At 39.6% G+C, this 21488-nt stretch overlaps 1 protein-coding gene across 2 annotated transcripts in view; it reads right to left on the bottom strand.

The window, feature by feature from the left end:
- The window catches only part of LOC126260057 (plasma membrane calcium-transporting ATPase 4-like), a 102418-nt gene extending 81851 nt beyond the window's left edge, over positions 1 to 20567 (bottom strand). For both annotated transcript variants that reach the window (XR_007546597.1, XM_049957249.1), the window contains exons 1-2: positions 20482 to 20567; positions 20184 to 20383 (exon numbers count right to left, since the gene is read on the bottom strand). Coding sequence is in view for 1 of the 2 variants with exons in the window: in XM_049957249.1 (XP_049813206.1) it covers positions 20184 to 20383; positions 20482 to 20515 (234 nt within the window). In the remaining variant the exon portion in view is untranslated. The remainder of the gene's footprint in view (positions 1 to 20183; positions 20384 to 20481) is intronic.
- Positions 20568 to 21488: the final 921 nt, after the last annotated feature.

Genomic DNA, 21488 nt, shown 5'->3' on the forward strand with positions numbered 1-21488 from the left:
CTCAACACATGGGGCGTGAAGTCTCCACAGTACATCGATGTTGTCGCCAGTGGTCGGCGGAAGGTGCACGTGCCCGTCGACCTGGGACCGGACCGCAGCGACGCACGGCTGCACGCCAAGACCGTAGGATCCTACGCAGTGCCGTGGGGGACCGCACCGCCACATCCCAGCAAATTAGGGACACTGTTGCTCCTGGGGTATCGGCGAGGACCATTCGCAACCGTCTCCATGAAGCTGGGCTACGGTCCCGCACACCGTTAGGCCGTCTTCTGCTCACGCCCCAACATCGTGCAGCCCGCCTCCTGTGGTGTCGCGACAGGCGTGAATGGAGGGACGAATGGACACGTGTCGTCTTCAGCGATGAGAGTCGCTTCTGCCTTGGTGCCAATGATGGTCGTATGCGTGTTTGGCGCCGTGCAGGTGAGCGCCACAATCAGGACTGCATACGACCGAGGCACACAGGGCCAACACCCGGCATCATGGTGTGGGGAGCGATCTCCTACACTGGCCGTACACCACTGGTGATCGTCGAGGGGACACTGAATAGTGCACGGTACATCCAAACCGTCATCGAACCCATCGTTCTACCATTCCTAGACCGGCAAGGGAACTTGCTGTTCCAACAGGACAATGCACGTCCGCATGTATCCCGTGCCACCCAACGTGCTCTAGAAGGTGTAAGTCAACTACCCTGGCCAGCAAAATCTCCGGATCTGTCCCCCATTGAGCATGTTTGGGACTGGATGAAGTGTCGTCTCACGCGGTCTGCACGTCCAGCACGAACGCTGGTCCAACTGAGGCGCCAGGTGGAAATGGCATGGCAAGCCATTCCACAGGACTACATCCAGCATCTCTACGATCGTCTCCATGGGAGAATAGCAGCCTGCATTGCTGCGAAAGGTGGATATACACTGTACTAGTGCCGACATTGTGCATGCTCTGTTGCCTGTGTCTATGTGCCTGTGGTTCTGTCAGTGTGATCATGTGATATATATGACCCCAGGAATGTGTCAATAAAGTTTCCCCTTCCTGGGACAATGAATTCACGGTGTTCTTATTTCAATTTCCAGGAGTGTAGTTGTATCACCTGTGTCAAGCACAATGGGTATGTCAAGATAAAATATTTTGGCTTTAATAGTAGCTTGTACCTTGCCCTCTGTCAAGTTTTCCTGTGTATCCTCATTACTTTGATACAGGTCTTCTTTCACAACACTACCATGATCATATCTGATTAAGCAAGTGTCAATCAAGCTCATGCCTCCACTCTCCTGCCAGGTAATAGAACAGGGGCCTACCATGACTGGTTCAAGTTTTCCAGCATTGTGAAGGCACCTGTCTCTGGGTTAGGCACAACTCCTACTATATGGGCTGTTGGTGTTTTTATTTACCAATTAGTTTACTGTGAAGCTCTTGACTGAAATTCTCCTTGCCTATGGGTGTTATTCAGCATATGTGCATTACTTTGCTGGTCAACTTCCACTGTCTTTCGATTATTTGGCTGTCTGGTATAGTTTTGTGTTTGCCAAGCAATCAGCTGATTATTGCAGGTAGCTTGTGTCTGTATATATTGTACAGACCAGCCATACTCTACTTGCCCATAGTAGTTGTTTTTGTTAAACTTTTGTCCATTTGTTTTAGATCTGCCTTTGAGTTTATGGCTTTTGCCATTGCCGTTGTGATTACCATTACTGTTACCATAGATCTGTGTGGGGTAAGGTTACCATTTGTGTTGTACTAAAAATCCATTGTTCACTTGTTGGTCTGTAAATTTCTGTGACACTCTTTGCATATTCACAGGCGTCAGTTGTATTGGTCTCTCCTCGTATATCAAACCTATTGAGCCCAGTACAGATAGAAAGTTTTTTGGGTTGTGTTCCAGAATGGTAATGAGCTTTTCCCTAATGTGGGCAGGAAGATGGCTCTTTAAAATTTTCAGCACATCTATTTAAGATACCAGGTTCATTTTTTATCTGGTTTCATTCAAATATTTTTCAAAATAGCTCCTTAAGCTTCCACGTTTGCTATTCAATGAAGTTGGGTTGAATACTTCACGTGAGAGCCTCTCTTGCATGGCATCAGACCAATATTTATCCAGAAAGGCTCTCTCAAACTGTACATAGTAGAGGCAATGTCCTGCCATATCTATAGCTCATAGCAGAATGTCACCATGTGTGTGTATCCAACAACAAATCTAATTTTCCATGCTTGGGATCAGGTATGAGGTAAAACATTTCGATAAATCTCCATCACACTATCTGCATATTAACGGGCTTTGGTTGTACTGGTCTCTCATTGTATATCAAATCTATTGAGCCCAGTACAGATAGAAAATGTTTGGTGTTGTGTTCCAGAATGGTAATGAGCTTTTCCCTAATTTGGTCAGAAAGATGGCTCTTTAACGTTTTCAGCATGTCTATTTAAGATACTGGGTTCATTCGGTACCAGATAGGATTGATAGAAGAGATAGAGAAGATCCAACAGATAGCAGCATGCTTCATTACAGGATCATTTAATGTCTTGAAAGTGTTACGGAGATGATAGATAAACTCCAGAGGAAGATTCCTGCAAGAGAGAGGCTCAGTAGCTCGGTACGGGCTTTTGTTGAAGTTTCGAGAACATACCTTCACCAAGGAGTCCAGCAGTATAATGCTCCCTCCTACATATATCTCACAAAGAGACGATGAGGATAATCAGAGAGATTAGAAACCACACAAAGGCATACCAACAATCTTTCTTACCACAAACAATACAAGACTGAAACAGAACGGAGAACCAATAGAGGTACTCAAGGTACCCTCCGCCACACACTGTCAGGTGGCTTGTGGAGTATGGATATAGATGCTCTGATAAAGACCACAGGGTTTGTTCTTTTCCCCTCACAATTGTGAGGGGAAAAGTTGTCAATACCTAAGTAATCCTTCATCTGCAAGGAATGTTGGCAAACACTCTGTGCTGTCAGTGACAGGTGTGTTTATGTTCGCTTGTGGTGTAGTGCATGGCAATTGTGCTTGCTCAACAGGTACAGCTACCAGCAAGTGCTGCTGCATTTGGCAACTTTCACTATTTTCCTTCAACGGGCTAGCTACATATTGTGGTTAACCAGTGAAAGTACCTGCCTTCTCCAAAAGGGTGGGTTTGTTTTCTGTTAAATGTTATTTTGGATTATCAGTAGTCTTAGCAATACTGCCTCATAGTCCTCCCTCTGCTTCCTTTAAACCTGATTCTGTTTTAGCTAGAAATTGACATTCTTTCTCTTCTAGAGCTTCTTCTACTGTATGTACATAAATCTGACACTCTGATACTACCATTTCAGTGAGGGGGGTTCCCTTATCTAGCATCCCAGCTTCAGGTTTTTCAGTTATTTCCTCTACATCTGCACACATCTCTCTGTTTTTGGCAAATTTTGACTCTAACCTTAACTGGTCCACTCTTAGACTTAACTTTTGTACTTCTGTAGGTAAGTTTTTGCAAACATCATGCAGCTTGCTGACAGCATATGTCAAATGTTTTACCTGAATTTTGGAATATGCTTCACTAAGGTTTTGTAACTCACCTGCTAATTGTTCCTGTTTATCATCTATGGATGATACTGTTTTATTAACATATTTATATTGTGGATACGTTGATAATTATTTCTTGTTTTCGTTGTTTACCTAGTTCTGTCAACTTCCCAGATAGTTTGTCAGATGATTCAGTGCATATAGACCTGCTCACCCCACTGTACTATTGATTAATATTATTCTCAAAATCATTAAGTGCCTGATTTTTCTGTGTAAATTTTGTCCTATACCTTTAATTTGTTATGTTACACTTTCCTGAAATTCCTGTTGTTTTGCACACTTTTTGTCACATGAGTGGAATCAAATTGTGTGTCTTACTAGTATTTACACTGCTTTTATGAACTGTGTGCTGTTCTTGGGTTTGCAATGTTGTGAACAAGTAATCGAAGGAATTTTCTCTGTTGCTCCCTACATTTTCATTATTTGAAAAAATTGTTGCGGCACCACAGTTTAAGACAGGAAAGCTATATTTGGTGCAATATTTTGGAGTTCACAAGTTACAGCCAGGTGAGGGCTGGATTGCAGTAAGTTACGCTGACCACCAGTTGCAAAGTGGGATGGAGGCCACAGGGCCGTTAAACTGGTGAAAAGAGTAAACGCAGTAGTTCTCATGTCACAAGCAATAGGCAAAAGGGGCCCACTGCCGCAACCCAGTTGTTGTGCATACATAACTCAGAGTGGCACATTAGCAAAACAGAGGCACACAGCTGAGTATAAATAGGTGCCGTATTCTAATGAAATTCATTCAAGTGGGGCAGCTCTCCTGGATGGCGTGGCATGTCACATTGCTGGGCAACATGCAGCAACAGATGGGACGTCCCAGTCCAATGCGGTCATTGTTTTGACCCTCTGAGGCCGATGCGGGGTAGACAGCCAGCCAGCGGAGGGCCACTCCACGGCTCGCTACCACCAGCTATGACAGGGAGGAAGGACTCAGTGGGCCACTCCGCGGCTCCCAGCGGAGCAGCGCTGAATCAACGGGGATAGTGGCCACTGAACTCAGTGGCTCGACCAAGGCCGGCACAATGCAGCATTGCATTGCACAGGCCGCTGGGGTCCTACCTCAGCATTTCGGGGCCCTGTTATGCAGACCAAGGTGAATGGAGCACTGTAGTGGCAACAAATAAATCATTTGGAAAGTTCTCACCGAGTTTTAATATAGCACCTCCTGGCACCCACCCACTACATTTGGTGTCTTCCCACTACATTTGGTCATCCTGACACATTCGATGGCAGAAGTCTCCACATCATTTGGTGTCAGAATAGTGGACATCATCTGTCCAGTATGACATTCGAGCCCACTGCCTGCATTATGGTCACAAGCTGTGGTGAGTGCAGACAAAATGTTGAGTTTTCTTTCTTTTTGAGTATGGCTCCTGGCAAGCTAGATTGTAGATGTTTTGCTTGGGCATAGTATATTTGTTGTCAGAATAAGTGTTAGTGTATTTGGAGCAGTAAGATTTATTATTATTATTATTATTATTACTTTTCTTTTTTTTCTTTTTTTTTCGTTCCATTTACTTTTGTACTGGTTTGAGTATGATGTTTTATTTATCTCCTCCTAAAATGTAAGATGAGATGCTGAGTGTAATGATACAGAGCTGTAGGAAGTCAGGTTGTTCTTGTACTTAAATGTTTTGTTTTGGGAATAACTGCGAACGAAAGCAACACAATGGCAGAGTCAAGGATGCCAGAAATGTCTGAACCAGAAGCAGTATGGATTTTGATGGAAATGATAGCACAATTGACAGCAGACAATATGCAGGTGAGAAAATAATTAACATCTAGAAGTGAGTGGGAAACCACATCTGATCAGTTGTTGTTGCCTAGGATGCAGGAGATTGACCCAACAGCGCCGAGTTTGATTATTCCGTTTTCTGGCAAGGCATCTGAGGATGTGCGTTCATTTGTGGAGGACTTGGAGAATTCAGCGGTGATGAATGGTTGGTCTGATGAGCAGTTGTTACATGTAGCCAAGATTAGATTAACGGGTCAAGTGAAAACATATGTAAGGTGTTCTGAGGCATAAAGGAAGGCAGTACAGTTTAAGCAGTTAAAGGAAGTGCTTTTACAAAGGTACAAAAAACAGAATAGTACTTAGTAGAGAGGTTAAGTACAATGACAAAGAGACAGGGGGAGACAATGGAGAAATTTGTGGACAGGATAAGGAAAATTAATGAGTATACTTACAAGTTGGGTCAGAGCGATGAAGCGAATAGTGTTTTGTTGCAGGAGGCTGAGCAAAGGGCACTTGATGTATTTTTGAGAGGGTTACCAGTGCATATGTCACAGAAAGTGCTGGAAGGGAATCTGAATGATTTGTATTTGGCCATTCAGCTGGCAATTCAATGTAAGGAAATAGATGTGGCAATAGGGGTACGCGAGAGGCAAACAGTGTTTACAGCAGGTATAAAGTGTTATAAGTGTGGTCGTGCAGGACATGTGCAGAGGCAATGTACCTAGTCACCAAGTAATAAAGGAAGGGGTGGAAATTAGTGGTGGGGAGGATGGAGAAGTGGAGATAGGAGAGGTGGACAGTTGTTAAACGGCAGAGGGTGCCCAAGACCCACCTAAGCTACAAATACATATGCAGAGGTGGAATGTTCAATCGATTAGGGAAAGTCTGATTTAATGCATGCATGGAGGTGGTACCATGGGTAAGCGAGGGCTATGACATGATCCTAGGAGTAGATTTCTTACATCAACATCATACCAAAATTGATCTTGGAAGACAAACTGTGGAACTTGGTGGAATATTATTTCCAATACGGAAAACAGTTTTCAATGCAGAGCTGTTGTGAGGGGCGTTCAACATAATGAACAAACCAATTGAACCACATACATTAGTATTAAGGCTTAATTCACATGAGTGTGTATCTAGTGGTACCGGGAAGTTGCTTTGGATAAGTGTGGAGTCAAATCTACCTGTGGTTCAGTATATGTTTTTGAACCATTGAAGGATAATGATGATTTGGGTTCATTGGGTTGTTTTGTGAAACTTAGTGTTGTATGCGTACAGGAGGGAATGACAGGCAAGTAGTTCCTGTGAACGTGGATGATTTTAGCACTGTAGACTCAAATTTGAGGAAAGGAGTTTTAGTAGCAAATTTGGAAGTGCCAGATGACGAAGCCTGGTGTTTGAGAGGGAGGTGAAGCAATCAACCACTAACTGCTAATACTGCATTGCATGATAAAATTAAGCATTTGAAGGGAGGAGAAAGAGAGCATATGGAAGAATTATTGTGGGAATTTAAGGATATGTTTTTTCCACAAGGGCCATTAACAGCAACTCCATTAGTTCAATACAGGATACCAACAGGGAAAGAAGCACCTGTTTAGCATAAGCCATACAGAATACTGAGGTATTTGCAGCCGATTGTGGAGGATTTCATTGATCAGCAGTTTGCAGAGAAGTATTTGAGGATTATTGTATGTGCATACAATGCAAAAGTCCATACAAATACCAGTTTGTCTCCACATGAGGTAGTGTACAGACAAAAAATGCTGTCACTGTTTGATTTAGTGAAACTAAAGAAAGGAAGGACTGGTGAATCTGTATGTTAATTCACGAGAACAATTTGGGATGTTTGGAAATGGGTACAAAAGGTGAATACAAAGGCTTTGGAAAGGCAGAAAGATGAAGTAAAGTGGAAAGGAAGTTTACCACAGTATAAAGTGGGGCAATGGGTAATGCTGTCCAGCCCCTACATGTGAAAAGGGAAAGTGAAGAAGTTCCTCACGGGGTATCAAGGGCCATACCAAGTTGTTTAAACCACATCTCCCATCAATGTTAAGCTTCAGCTGCCAACTAGAATCACTGCTAGGAGCAGCTGTCTTTCTGAAGAGGGAGGAAGGGTGATGGGGATTCCTGTCCTCGGGTCACTGAAAAGGGAAGTGTAGCATTTGACGTATGTGGAGTGTTGTTGGAGGAGAAATCAAACGCAGTTCTGGAGAAATAAATGAATCAGAGTAAATTCTGAGGAACAGCTGTAATAAATATGTGTTGAACAGTGTCAAAGTCATACAATTTCCTGTTTAAATTTTTAGTTATCGACAGTGCTGGGGTCAGGAAAGTCATGTTTATTGCACCAGTTCATATAATGTAAATTTAAGGATGAAAGTAGTCACACAATTGGTGTAGAGTTTGAATTAAAAATAGTGAATGTTGGAGGAAAATTTATGAAGTTACAAATATGGGACATGTGCATGGTGCAGATATTTTTAGCTAGGGGGAAAGAAATAGACTGTCCTAGGGACATCATCGAGCCAAAATTGAGCTTGCAAAGGGTCAGGATATATTGGATCTCCTCCATCTACAAGAATTTGGTAGTAATATCAAGTTGTTTTGAGCAAGGAGTGTTTACAGAAGCAAAACATGTAGAGCTTGAGAGGAGTAGAATTTTAATCAATGGAACTAAGTGTAACGTAATAGGATAAACCTTCCATCTGCCAGCATCAATTTGAGGAGTCATGCAATTGAATGTTACACAGCCACAGCTGTACTAGCCAGAAGCCACTTTAGAGTTTTTGCCAAGGCAGAATCTGACATTGCTAAATCAAACTCTGGATCCAGGTCTGTTGAGATCCGTAAACCAGTTTGTTTTAGAGCAAGAAGAGTGGATATCAGCCGAACAGCTTGTTCAACATGTCATGCAGTACAGGGAAAGGCAATGGCAAATAACAATCATTTTGAGCACCTCTGTGCCAAGTGTCATCGCAGCCTTAACTTTGTCATGTGTTGTTTCCTTTCTGATCAGGCAGAGAGCTAATTTCAAGAGGGAACCAAGAGTAGCCCAAGTCCCAGTGGAATGGATACCGAGGGCATGAGACGCGTAGTTAAGGTGTTGATCGAGCAGTGGTCATCCAGTAAGGAATTTTTACATTTTGTTTTGTGTCATGGTTTTAAGGGGCACTAGACCACATTTAAGTTTTCTAATAGTAAGGCTATATGACATAGGTGCCCACCCAAACAAGTTAAGAGCTAGATAAAGTATGACCCGGAGACTGGGTCTTTCCAAAGAGGGGAATAATTTAGCGGCACCACAGTTTAAGATAGGAAAGCTAGATTTGGTGCCTTATTTTGGAGCACACAAGTTATAGCCAGGTGCACACTGGATTGCAGTAAGTTATGCTGACCAGTATTTGCGAAGTGGAATGGAGACCACAGCTGAAAAGAGTAAATGCAGTGGTTTGCATGACACAAGTTGCAGGCAGAAGGGACCCACTGGTGCAACCCAGGCACTGTGCATATGGGAGTCATAGTAGCGTATTAGCAAAACAGAGGCACACAGCCGAGTATAAAAAGGTGCTGTATTCTAACGGGATTCATTCAAGTATGGAAGCTCTCCTGGATGGATGTGCATGTCGCACTGCCGGGTTACAGCAAAAGATTGAGTGTCCCAGTCCAATGTGGGTCATCGGTTCGACCATCTGAGGCTGATGTGGGGTAGCCAGCCAGCCAGCGGCAGACCACTCCACGGCTCACTACCACCAGCTATGCCAGCAAGGAAGGATGCAGCGGGCCACACCATGGCTCCCAGTGGAGCAGCACTGAGTGAACAGGGATGGTGGCCACTGAAACGGCTGCTGATGTAGCCATCCTGACATCACTGGAACTCAGTGGGCCAGCCAAGGCCAGCATGACACATGGTTGCATTGCACAGGCTGCTGGGGTGCTTCCTCAGCATTGCGGGGCCCTGTGACACAGACCGAGGTGAATGGAGCACTGTAGTGGCAACAAATAAACCATTTGGAAAGTTCTTGCTGAGTGTTAATACGGCACCTCCTGGTACCCACCCACTACATTTGATGTCTTCCCACTACATTTGCTCATCCTGATACATTTGATGGCTGAAGCTGCCATTACAAAATGGTTCCCGGTGAGAACTGAGAAACTGACTCATCAAGGGTCATCAAATTGACATCATGATTAGTTATTTTACCAGTGTCATCATTTATTGATGGTAGGATGCCAACCTCTTTGTTTTGGCAGCCATCAGCCAGCTCATGACTTGGCACATTATCTTCAACTGCTGCCAAGCTCGTAACTCTAACATCTTGGCATATTGCATTTTGTAATGAATTTTTAAACAATGGCCATTTCTACTGACTGCATTGTGATTAGTTTCTAATAAAATGTGAATAATTTGTTTCAAAAATGAACTTTTGTCTGTATCAGTACTTTGCAATTAAAGTAGATTTAGCTGCATATTCACTAATGAACCTGATTATCACCTGACACATTCTTATAGAAATTGAATGACTCATCTTGCACTTTAATGATGACTTTGTACAGATTTTCACCTTTTCTGTAGAAATGGACTTTCCTTAAAGGATATTAATTGGAAGGAAAAGACATTATCTGCTACCAGAGAGTCAGCACCAAACGTGGCCATATTAGCAAGCAGCGTAGCAGCTTTTTGTCTTTACCACCGACATCAGCAACTCCGACTCATCTCGTTTGTAGGCAGAATTTAATTTTTATTTGCTCCTTGAATGTTTTTGTCATTCCCAACCTTGTGGACATGTAACAAATACAATGACAGTTTCATTAGTTTCCTGTAACAATCATATGAATCATTTATCTAAAAAAAAAATTTATCTCAACAATTGAAAGGTCTGTTCATTTTTCATCTGGTGCCATCCTTTAAACAGTCGCCATTGAATAAGTATATATGTGGGGACATAGAAAGTGATTAATAATGGCCTGAATAATTGGAAAAATTGATAGGAAAGAATAGTTAAAAGAAATTTGAAGGTGATTTATGAATCTGTACACAATCCAAGGTGAACTTTAACTGATACTATTATCAACAGAACTTCAATATAAATACATTGAAGGTCAATATTCATAATTTGCATTACATACTGCTTCACATTAATTCCATTGTGTTTAGTTGTGATGGTGATAATGTCTATGCTGGATCACTCCTAATGATATAGTGTAAATTCTTCTTGTCTGCTCCAAACCTCCTGATGCAGAATCTTGGCAGCAGGTGAAATGATGAACAGACAGGGATGGATGTCTCAAATATACAAATAAATTTTGCTTTCCTAATAACTTTTTATAACACTTTTAATGCACGCGGTTGAAATACACATTTTTTAACAAAGCAGGTACATAAGATTCAAGGATAAGTCCACATGCTACCACTTATAAAAACAAACAGGTGAAAATACAGGAATTAATAAACTAAAGAGCATATTTCTTATTTTGTTTCGATGCAGATGTATCAAAACATTATCTTCAGCACAAAACAACTCATTAATTTATCCTTGTCAGTGTTTGTAACTCATTCAGTTTAGATACAGCTAACATATAAGAAAAGAAAAAAATGAAAAAATAATATGATTCAGCACTGCGATCTTATTATGTAATTTGTGCCTCATGAGTTCATACTGTTCAGTGATTTTTACAGTCTGTGGTATGGGGTATAAATGCATCTGTTCCCTCTTGTACTGTAAAAATGTACATATTCTCTACGTTTTGCTTCTGGTAACTTCTTTTTTGTGTAAATTAAAACATTGAATACATATAAGTTTATTACAGTTTTGATCTTTTGTTCACAAAACAATAGTTTACAGAGTTCCTTACAAGAAGAAACAGTAATTACCCCCATAACTTTTTCCTTTTCATGCACACAAGTAGAGTTCCCCATAAAATAATATCATATGTTAGTATGCTTTGGAAGAAAGAACAATAGAATGTTCTGGCGTACTTTTCAGGTACACAGTCCATAAGTCACCTTAACAGATAAATTATTCTTGACAGCTTACCACTAATATATTGTACATATTGTCCCCAACATAATTTATCATCTTCACCCCCAAAAAGTTGACATAACTAGGATCCTATGTGTACGTATGTGTGTGTTTGTGCGCAATCTATTTTTGATGAAGGTCTTATTGGCCAAAAACTTTATTTGTGATAGTCCTTTTGTTGTGCCTCTCTGCAACTCAACATCTCCACTATTATGGTGAGTGGCAACTTCCCTTTTCACAATATTGTTACATTCCATCCTGGATTTTTCATTGTTTGATTAACTAACTGATACACTGTATATGCATTCACTTAAATTTTGTGCATACCGTACTTTAAAGCATAATGATGTCCTAGAACTTATTCATGTTAGCCTTCTGGTTTGACAAGTAGTATTTCACCTTTGAGTAGTTTATATTTTCCCACCTCTGCGTTGCAGATGTTTTGAGTGAAATGCCCAGTCGATGCGCTTTGTTTTCACGTCAATTCTACCAACATTAAGAGTTGTTTAGTTCTCGGGAGTTTTCTAAAATTCCTGGATTCATGTCTCGTCACTGTGCAGCTTATGAAAAGGATTGTGGAAGACTCCCAAATAAATTCCAAAGTACAGTGCAGTTTTAATACCAATATATTTCCACGACTCTGGTGTCCGAGCCTGGAGAACTGTACTGGTTACATCATATGTACCCAAAGTTGACATCAAATGACACAGAGTTCACAACAATCAACAAACGAGTGAGCCTACAATACATTTGCTTGCAATGCTAGCCAAAAAACGAGTACCCCAAGGCACCTGCGTGACCTCTATTTATACTTATGTTAACAATTGCAGACAACGAAAATTACAATTTTATGTAAAATCACAATTAAAAGTTAAACTGAATATGAGATACACATTGCTAAAAATTTACAATCACAGTGCTGAACAAGGTGAACCTATTTTCAACTTAGCTACAAGTTAATATAACATTTTCTGACTAATTATGTTACAGGTAACAATTACATTTCTAAATTTTTTTTATAACAAATCAACTAGTGCCTGAATTTTAGTGCTAACATATATCGGAGATTCAATTAACATGATTTATTTATATGTTCTTTTTAATTTCCTGTTGTTGTTGTTGTTGTGGTCTTCAGTCCTGAGACTGGTTTGATGCAGCTCACCTTGCTACTCTATCCTGTGCAAGCTTCTTCATCTCCCAGTACCTACTGCAACCTACATCCTTCTGAATCTGCTTAGTGTATTCATCTCTTGGTCTCCCCCTACGATTTTTACCCTCCACGCTGCCCTCCAATACTAAATTGGTGATCCCTCGATGTCTCAGAACATGTCCTACCAACCGATCCCTTCTTCTAGTCAAGTTGTGCCACAAGCTCCTCTTCTCCCCAATTCAATATCTCCTCATTAGTTATGTGATCCACCCATCTAATCTTCAGCATTTTTCTGTAGCACCACATTTCGAAAACTTCTATTCTCTTCATGTCTAAACTATTTATTGGCCATGTTTGACTTCCATACATGGCTACTTCCATACAAATACTTTCAGAAATGACTTCCTGACACTTAAATCTATACTCGATGTTAACAAATTTCTCTTCTTCAGAAACACTTTCCTTGCCATTGCCAGTCCACATTTTATATCCTCTCTACTTCGACCATCAACAGTTATTTTGCTCCCCAAATAGCAAAACTCCTTTACCACTTTAAGTGTCTCATTTCCTAATCTAATTCCCTCAGCATCACCCGACTTAATTCTACCACATTCCATTATCCTCGTTTTGCTTTTGTTGATGTTCATCTTATACCCTCCTTTCAAGACACTATCCATTCCGTTCAACTGCTCTTCCAAGTCCTTTGAGGTCTCTGGCAGAATTACAATGTCATCGGCGAACCTCAACATTTTTATTTCTTCTCTATGGATTTTAATACCTACTCCGAACTTTTCTTTTGTTTCCTTTATTGCTTGCTCAATATACAGATTGAATAACATCGGGGATGGGCTACAATCCTGTCCCACCCCTTCCTAACCACTGCTTCCCTTACAGGCCCCTTGACTCTTATAACTGCCATCTGGTTTCTGTACAAATTGTAAATAGCCTTTCGCTCCCTACATTTTACCCCTGCCACCTTCAGAATTTGAAAGAGAGTATTCCAGACAACATTGTCAAAAGCTTTCTCTAAGTCTACAAATGCTATAAACGTAGGTTTGCCTTTCCTTAATCTTTCTTCTAAGATAAGTCATAGGGTCAGTATTGCCTCACGTGTTCCAACATTTCTACGGAATCCAAACTGATCTTTCCCGAGGTCGGTTTCTATCAGTTTTTCCATTCGTCTGTAAAGAACTCGCGTTAGTATTTTGCAGCTGTGACTTATTAAACTGATAGTTCATTAATTTTCACATCTGTCAACACCTGCTTTCTTTGAGATTGGAATTATTATATTCTTCTTGAAGTCTGAGGGTATTTCGCCTGTCTCATATATCTTGCTCACCAGATGGTAGAGTTTTGTCAGGACTGGCCCTCTTAAGGCTGTCAGTAGATCTAATGGAATGTTGTCTACTCTGTGGGCCTTGTTTCGACTCAGGTCTTTCAGTGCTCTGTCAAACTCGTCACGCAGTATCATCTCTCACATTTCATCTTCATCTACATCCTCTTCCATTTCCATAATATTGTCCTCAAGTACGTCGCCCTTCTATAGACCCTCTATATATTCCTTCCACCTTTCTGATTTCCCTTCTTTGGTTAGAACTGGGTTTCCATCTAAGCTCTTGATATTCATAGAAGTGGTTCTCTTTTCTCCAAAGGTCTCTTTAATTTTCCTGTAAGCAATATCTATTTTACCCATAGTGAGATAAGCGTCCACATCCTTACATTTGACCTCCAGCCATCCCTGCTTAGCCATTTTGCACTTCCTGTCGATCTCATTTTTGAGACGTTTGTATTCCTTTTTGCCTGCTTCATTTACTGCATTTCTATATTTTCACCTTTCATCAATTAAATTCAATATTTCTTCTGTTACCCAAGGGTTTCTACTAGCGCTCATCTTTTTACCTACTTGATCCTGTGCTGCCTTCACTATTTCATCTCTCAGTGCTACCCGTTCTTCTTCTACTGTATTTCTTTCCCCAATTCCTCTCAATTGTTCCCTTATGCTCTCTCTTAAACACTCTACAACCTCTGGTTTAGTCAGTTTATCCAGGTCCCATCTCCTTAAATTCCAGCGTTTTTGCAGTTTCTTCAGTTTTAATCTACAGTTCATAACCAATAGATTGTGGTCAGAGTCCACATCTGCCCCTGGAAATGTCTTTCAATTAAAAACCTGGTTCCTAAATCTCTGTCTTACCATTATATAATCTATCTGAAACCTGTCAGTATCTCCAGGGTTCTTCCATGTATACAACCTTCTTTCATGATTCTTGAACCAAGTGTTAGCTATGATTAAGTTATGCTCTGCGCAAAATTCTACCAGACGGCTTCCTCTTTCATTTCTTAGCCCCAGTCCATATTCACCTACTATGTTTCCTTCTCTCCCTTTTCCTACTGACGAATTCCAGTCACCCATGACTATTAAATTTTCGTCTCCCTTCACTACCTGAATAATTTCTTTTATTTCATCATACATTTCATCAATTTCTATGTCATCTGCAGAGATAGTTGGCATATAAACTTGTACTACTGTAGTAGGCGTGGGCTTTGTGTCTATCTTGGCCACAATAATGCATTCACTATGCTGTTTGTAGTAGCTTACCCACACTCCTATTTTTTTTTATTCATTATTAAACCTACACCTGCATCACCCCTATTTGCTTTTGTATCTATAAGCCTGTATTCACCTGACCAGAAGTCTTGTTTCTCCTGCCACCGAACTTCACTAATTCCCACTATATCTGACTTTAACCTATCCATTTCCCTTTTTAAATTTTCTAACCTACCTGCCCAATAAAGGGATCTGACATTCCACGCTCCGATCCGTAGAACGCCAGTTTTCTTTCTCCTGATAACAACGTCCTCTTGAGTAGTCCCTGCCCGGAGATCCGAATGGGGGACTATTTTGCCTCCGGAATATTTTACCCAAGAGGACGCCATCATCATTTAATCATACAGTAAAGCTGCATGCCCTCGGGAAAAATTATGGCTGTAGTTTCCCCTTGCTTTCAGCTGTTTGCAGTACCAGAACAGCAAGGCCATTTTGGTTAGTGTTACAAGGCCACATCAGTCAATCATCCAGACAGTTGCCCCTGCAACTACTGAAAAGGCTGCTGCCCCTCTTCAGGAACCACACGTTTGTCTGGCCTCTCAACAGATACCCCTCCGTTGTGGTTGCACCTACGGTACGGCTAACTGTATCGTTGAGGCACGCAAGCCTCCCCACCAACGGCAAGGTCCATGGTTCATGGGGGTAGTAATTTTATACTGATTATTTTATACTGATAGGTTTACTGGTACATCCTGACCATGTGCTACATTTCTTTCGATAAGTTACGGTATTAATTTCACATTTATATTATGTTTCTCACATAAGAACAATGTTAATCAGCAAAGCATCATTTTCGAATTATATGTATACTGAAATAGTGGTTATTTTTGAATGTAATTTGGAAACAGGTCACTTTACAATTGGACAACTAGGTCTGGTGTTTATTTTTAATGCTCTCCAAGGGGTTCTGATAGGTAGCAATGAGATATAGTAATATTTCACCTTCAACTTATATAACACGCTTTTATTATACTTACGGAGCTATATTATTTATTGCATTTAATACAGCTTGAGTTACAGGCTAATTTATTGATGATTAATAACAGTTAACCAATGACCGGATGATCTTTGGAACTGACACTATAAATAAGACTCCCTAAGGAAATAATGCCAACAGTTCCAAACATGAACTCAAATTTTCATAATTCTGTGGCAGTTTCTTCTTTGTAAAATATTTGGTGAATTTCTCAGAACTGTGAAGCAAGCTATTTAACATATTGTTTCTTTATTAATTACAGAATAATGCAACAGGTATAAGTTGCTGATCTAGAGTACCTGTTGCATAATATTTTAAAAACATGCAGGATGTGAGAGCAAAAAACAAGATAAGATTTAAAATTAAAATTTAATGGAAGTGTTTGTGAAACTGATGGTCCCAGGCATAATGCTGTAGGTGGAGATGGAAAAGGAACTTCAGGTCAAATCATTGACTAAAAGGAAGGTTCAGTTGATAGGACTCATCTTAAGATATCAAGGAATTGTCAGATTGGTGTAAGTTACAAAAACTGTTGAGACAGACTGAGGAATGAACATAATAAACAAATTTAAATCTATGTAGGCTGCAGCAGTTATTCAGAGAAGGAAATCTTGTACAGGGTGTGGCGAGCTGCCTTGAATCAGTTTTCATTCTGAGGACTGCCGAAACATGTGGAGATCTAATGGTGGAAATGTATTGGGAGGGGGGGATGCAAAATTAAAAATATGTTGATATCATTAGCTAATAACAGGAGATACAGTGTATACCTGCAGAAGCCTGCAATAGCTCATTTTATTCCTAACAAAGATAATTTCTGATATATTAATTATATATATAGCACACATACTGGTGATGGACTTCAGTTGTGAGAAACAATGACTGGGCTACCCTGTTACTGGATTCATATTAATCCTTAGATGTAAAAGTCCAATCACTGTGTGCTGCTGCCAAACTCAAGCAAAGGGCAATTAAATAAACTGTAGCATTACCATATATATAGTACGCACAGGTTTGGTAGTCTTTTGCTGATGTAAATGAATGTTTGCAGTGACTCAAGTGCTCTTCCTATCAAGACTTCCCAACATGGGAGACGTATCAAAATTATGAGACCTTGCATATTAGCCTCAGTTCTTTCATATTGTAATGAGGAAGATAAACTGCATATAAAATGGTATTTCATTCCTGTTATGTGTGCCTCAACATGATTCAGTATTTCATCTTTAAGGATTCACAATAATAGAAATAATATTGTTATGATTCTATGAGCATACACTTAAAATCTTCTGACCTAACAAAGAAATGACACATTTCTTCTTCAAATTTATGTTTATTTTTCAACATAATCCCTTTGTAGTGTATGGTATGCATAACTCTGAGATATGCTCCCATATCTTTGTTGTTCAATCTGAAGACTGATTTGATACAACTCCCCATGCTACGCTATCCTCTTCAAGCCACTTCATCTCTGAATAACTACTGCAACATACATCCTTCTGAATCTGCTTATTGCATTCATCTCTTTGTCTCCCTCTTTGAATTTTACTTCCCACGCTTCCCTCCAGCACTAAATTGGTGACCTCTGGACGTCTCAGAATGTTGTCCTATAAACCTATCCCTTCTTCTAGTCAGATTTTTTCCACAAATTTCTTTTCTCTACTATTCTGTTCAGTGTCTTCAACACACTTCTGTGGCACCACATTTAAAAATCTTCTATTCTTTCTTCTCTCAGCTTTTTATCATCCATGCTTCACTTCCAATTATGGCTACAGTCCATACAAATGCTTCCAGAAAGGACTTCCTGATGCTTAAACCTATATTTGATGTTAAAGATACTTCTCTTGCCAGTGCAAAGCTACATTTTATATTTTCTCTACTTCAGCCATCATTAGTTATCTTGCTACCTGAATAAAAAACTCATCTACTTCTTTATATGTCTTGTTCCCTAATCTAATTTTCTCAGCATCATCTGGTTTAGTTTGACTACATTCTATAACCCTTGTTTTGATTTTTTTGAAGTTCATCTTCATCAAGACACTGTCCATTCTTCAGAGTCCTTTCCTGCCTGGCAAATCATTGGCCAATTTCAGAGTATTTACCCTTTTAACACATTCAGATAATAGCTAGTGTCTTTCCATGCAAAATAGTTTTTTTATGAAGATAACAGCCTCTTCATTTAAAGGAAATTTATGACCCCTGAGTCAACTTTTAGCTTTTTTAAAAAAAAAATACCTTAGGGCTAGGTCCAGTCAGTTAGGAGACTAGCCATCAGTTGAAACTCCAGTTCATGGATTTTTGCAATGGCAACCACTGAGATGTGAGACAGCACACAGTGAGCAATTGTAGCACCAACATGTGGTCATCTTTCTCCTGTCTAAATTTTCACATGATACGTGACAAACACAGTCCTTAGATAGGTTCATACCCTTTAGATTAGATTAGATTAGATTAGTTTTCATTCCATAGATCCATGCTGAGGAGATCCTCGTCGATGTGGAACATGTCATTTTTTTTTTTTTAATCTAAAATAACAATACTAATAGTATGAATATATACAATTTGTTTCTATTAAAAAATTCGTCGATGGAGTAGAAGGAGTTGGCCACTAGTAAGTCTTTCAGGCTCTTTATTTGTAACTAAATTTTTCATGTTTACTGGCAAATTATTGAAGATCAGTGTTCCTGAGTAGTGGACCCCTTTTTGAACTAAAGTAAGTGCTTTTAAGTCGTGCAGATCATTTTTGTTCCTGGTATTGTATGTATGAACTGAGCTGTTTGTTGGAAAAAGAGATATATTATTTAGGACAAATTTCATTAATGAGTAAATACTCTGAGAGGCAGTAGTTAGTATACCCAGTTCTTTGAAGAGGTTTCTACAGGACGTCCGTGAATTTACTCCACAAATAATACGTATTACACGCTTTTGGACTCTGAAAACTTTTGTTTGACTTGAAGAGTTAAGGCGTTTCTGCAGTTCTGTGGTGTGCTCTTCCCAACTGAATTTATTATCAAGTTGTAATCCCAGGAATTTAAGACTGTCAACCTCTTCTATCTACTCTTCTTCGTATTTTATGCACATGCTGGGTGGAAACCTCTTACAGGTTCTGAATTGCATATAGTGAGTCTTTTCGAAGTTTGGCTTTAAACCATTTATTAATATCCATGAAAATATCATTAGCAGATCTTTCTAGAACTACACTTGACATACTATTTATTGCAATACTTGTGTCATCTGCAAACAAAACGAACTCTGCTTCTGGTAGTGTAACTGATGAGAGATCATTAATGTACACAAGAAAAAGCAATGGCCCTAAGATGGATCCTTGTGGGACACCACATGTAATTTCTTCCCATTCTGATGATGACTGATGACTTAATTCACTAGTCCCTTGCACTGACACCCTTTGTTTCCTGTTAGTGAGGTATGACTTGAACCATTTTGCAGCACTGCCCGTGACACCATAGAATTCTAATTTACTTAAAAGGATGTTGTGGTTCACACAGTCAAATGCATTTGACAAATCAGAGAAAATACCTGCTGCTTGTAATTTGTTGTTTAATGAATTAAGTACATTTTCACTGTAGGTGTAAATAGCCTTCTCGATAACAGAACCTCTGTCGTGTCACCTTAATTCAGTGGTTCTCTAGCACTATTTGCTGAACATGAGCAATGTTATAATAAGTTGTTGCTGTTTTTGGCTGTCCCAAACATTCATTGGTACATCACAATTAAATTCAGTTGCCCAAAATTTCATAGGGGTAAATGATGGTGCAGAGTACCTGTAAACAACATCCAATTTGTATTTGATTTCCACAGGTGTACTGACTTTCAAAAACCAAAATCTAATGACAGCTTGATATTCAGTTTTGTCCATTTTCCAAAACACATGGATAACTCACTAAAATGGCTGTTAAACTCAACTGCAATAGCTGAAATTACGGCAAGTGCCTTACTAGACATGTGCAGATAAATTCCCCAACTTTTGTTGATAAATTCTACTGCTTTCATGTTGAGGTTGAAAATTTTCAGACGACCTCCATAAATATCAGTGACAGACATTAAGAGCATATACATAATCTACATCTACAATCATAAAATATAAAACGAAATTGAGTAACAAAAATTATAGCTCACCTTCAGTGCATAGGCAAGTGAGAGAGTTGGGATGAGTGGCAAACTTTTAGGTACCATTATAGCAAATGCCATAATAGCGGTAGCAACGGAGTTAGTTGAATGTAAAATACCACCAAGAGTCCATTCATTGTTAAATTGATATATGTGTATTAAAGTTTGTGCCATTGGTACTGCCAGAATAAATAAGGCCATAATGACTCCTGGAATTTGTAAAATAAAATTGAACAGGCATGTTATATGTAAAATATCTGATATAATTCTAAAACTACATCTATATCTCCAACCACACTATACAAACCACAACAAAGCGCATGACAGAGTGTACATCCCATTGTATTAATTATTAGGGTTTTCTCCTTCAATTCACATGTGGAGAATGGGAAGAATAATTGTTTGTCTGTCTCTGTGCATCCTCTAGTTATTCTAAGTTTTTCCTCATTATCTCTATGTGAGCAGTACATACAGGGCTGTAGTATATTCCTAGAATTGCTATTTAAAACTGGTACTTGAAAGTTTGGTAGTAGACTTTCTCACTATATTCTACTCCAATCTGCCAAGTGTCGGCCAATTCAATTTCTTCAGCATCACTCCCAGGTACTGTGTGTCTGGGTTGTCATCATCATCATCATCATTCATCATAGTGGCAGGATTCTACTGCAAAAAAAAATTGTTGTGTGAAAAAATTGGGACTTTGTACAGGTGCTGATGACCTTGCAGTTGAGCGCCCCAACAAACCAGACATCATCATCATTCAGCATCACTGTAACACTCTTCCACAGTTCAAAAAACATGTGACCATTCATGCTTCTCTCCTCTGTACACATTTGATATTCCTGTTAGTCCTATTTGGTATGGGTCCTACACACTTGAGTAATATACTGGAATGGGTCACACTAGTGGTTTGTAAGGACTCTCCTTTGTAGACTGATTACACTTGCCCAGTATTTCACCAATAAATTAAAGTCTACCAAATGTTTACCCACAACTGAGAATATGTGATCATTCCATTTCATATCCCTATGACATTTTACACCAAGTTATTTATATGAGTTGTCACATTCAACTGTGACTGACTGATATTATAGCCATAGGCTATCTTTTTTTCCATTTTGTTTTCTTTCTTAATCAAGAACAAATATCATCTGTAAGAGGCATCATGTACCACTCACTATTTTCTTTTAATGTTGCAACGTATTTGCACAAGGTCTTTAGGTATTTTTAATTAAAAAAGCACAAATCAGAGAATGCACATAAATGGAAAGCTTAACAGACTTCACAACTCTGGAAATGTTGACTGCAGCTCGC

The sequence above is a fragment of the Schistocerca nitens genome, chromosome 5, assembly GCF_023898315.1.
Source record: "Schistocerca nitens isolate TAMUIC-IGC-003100 chromosome 5, iqSchNite1.1, whole genome shotgun sequence".
Taxonomy (NCBI): Eukaryota; Metazoa; Arthropoda; class Insecta; order Orthoptera; family Acrididae; genus Schistocerca; species Schistocerca nitens.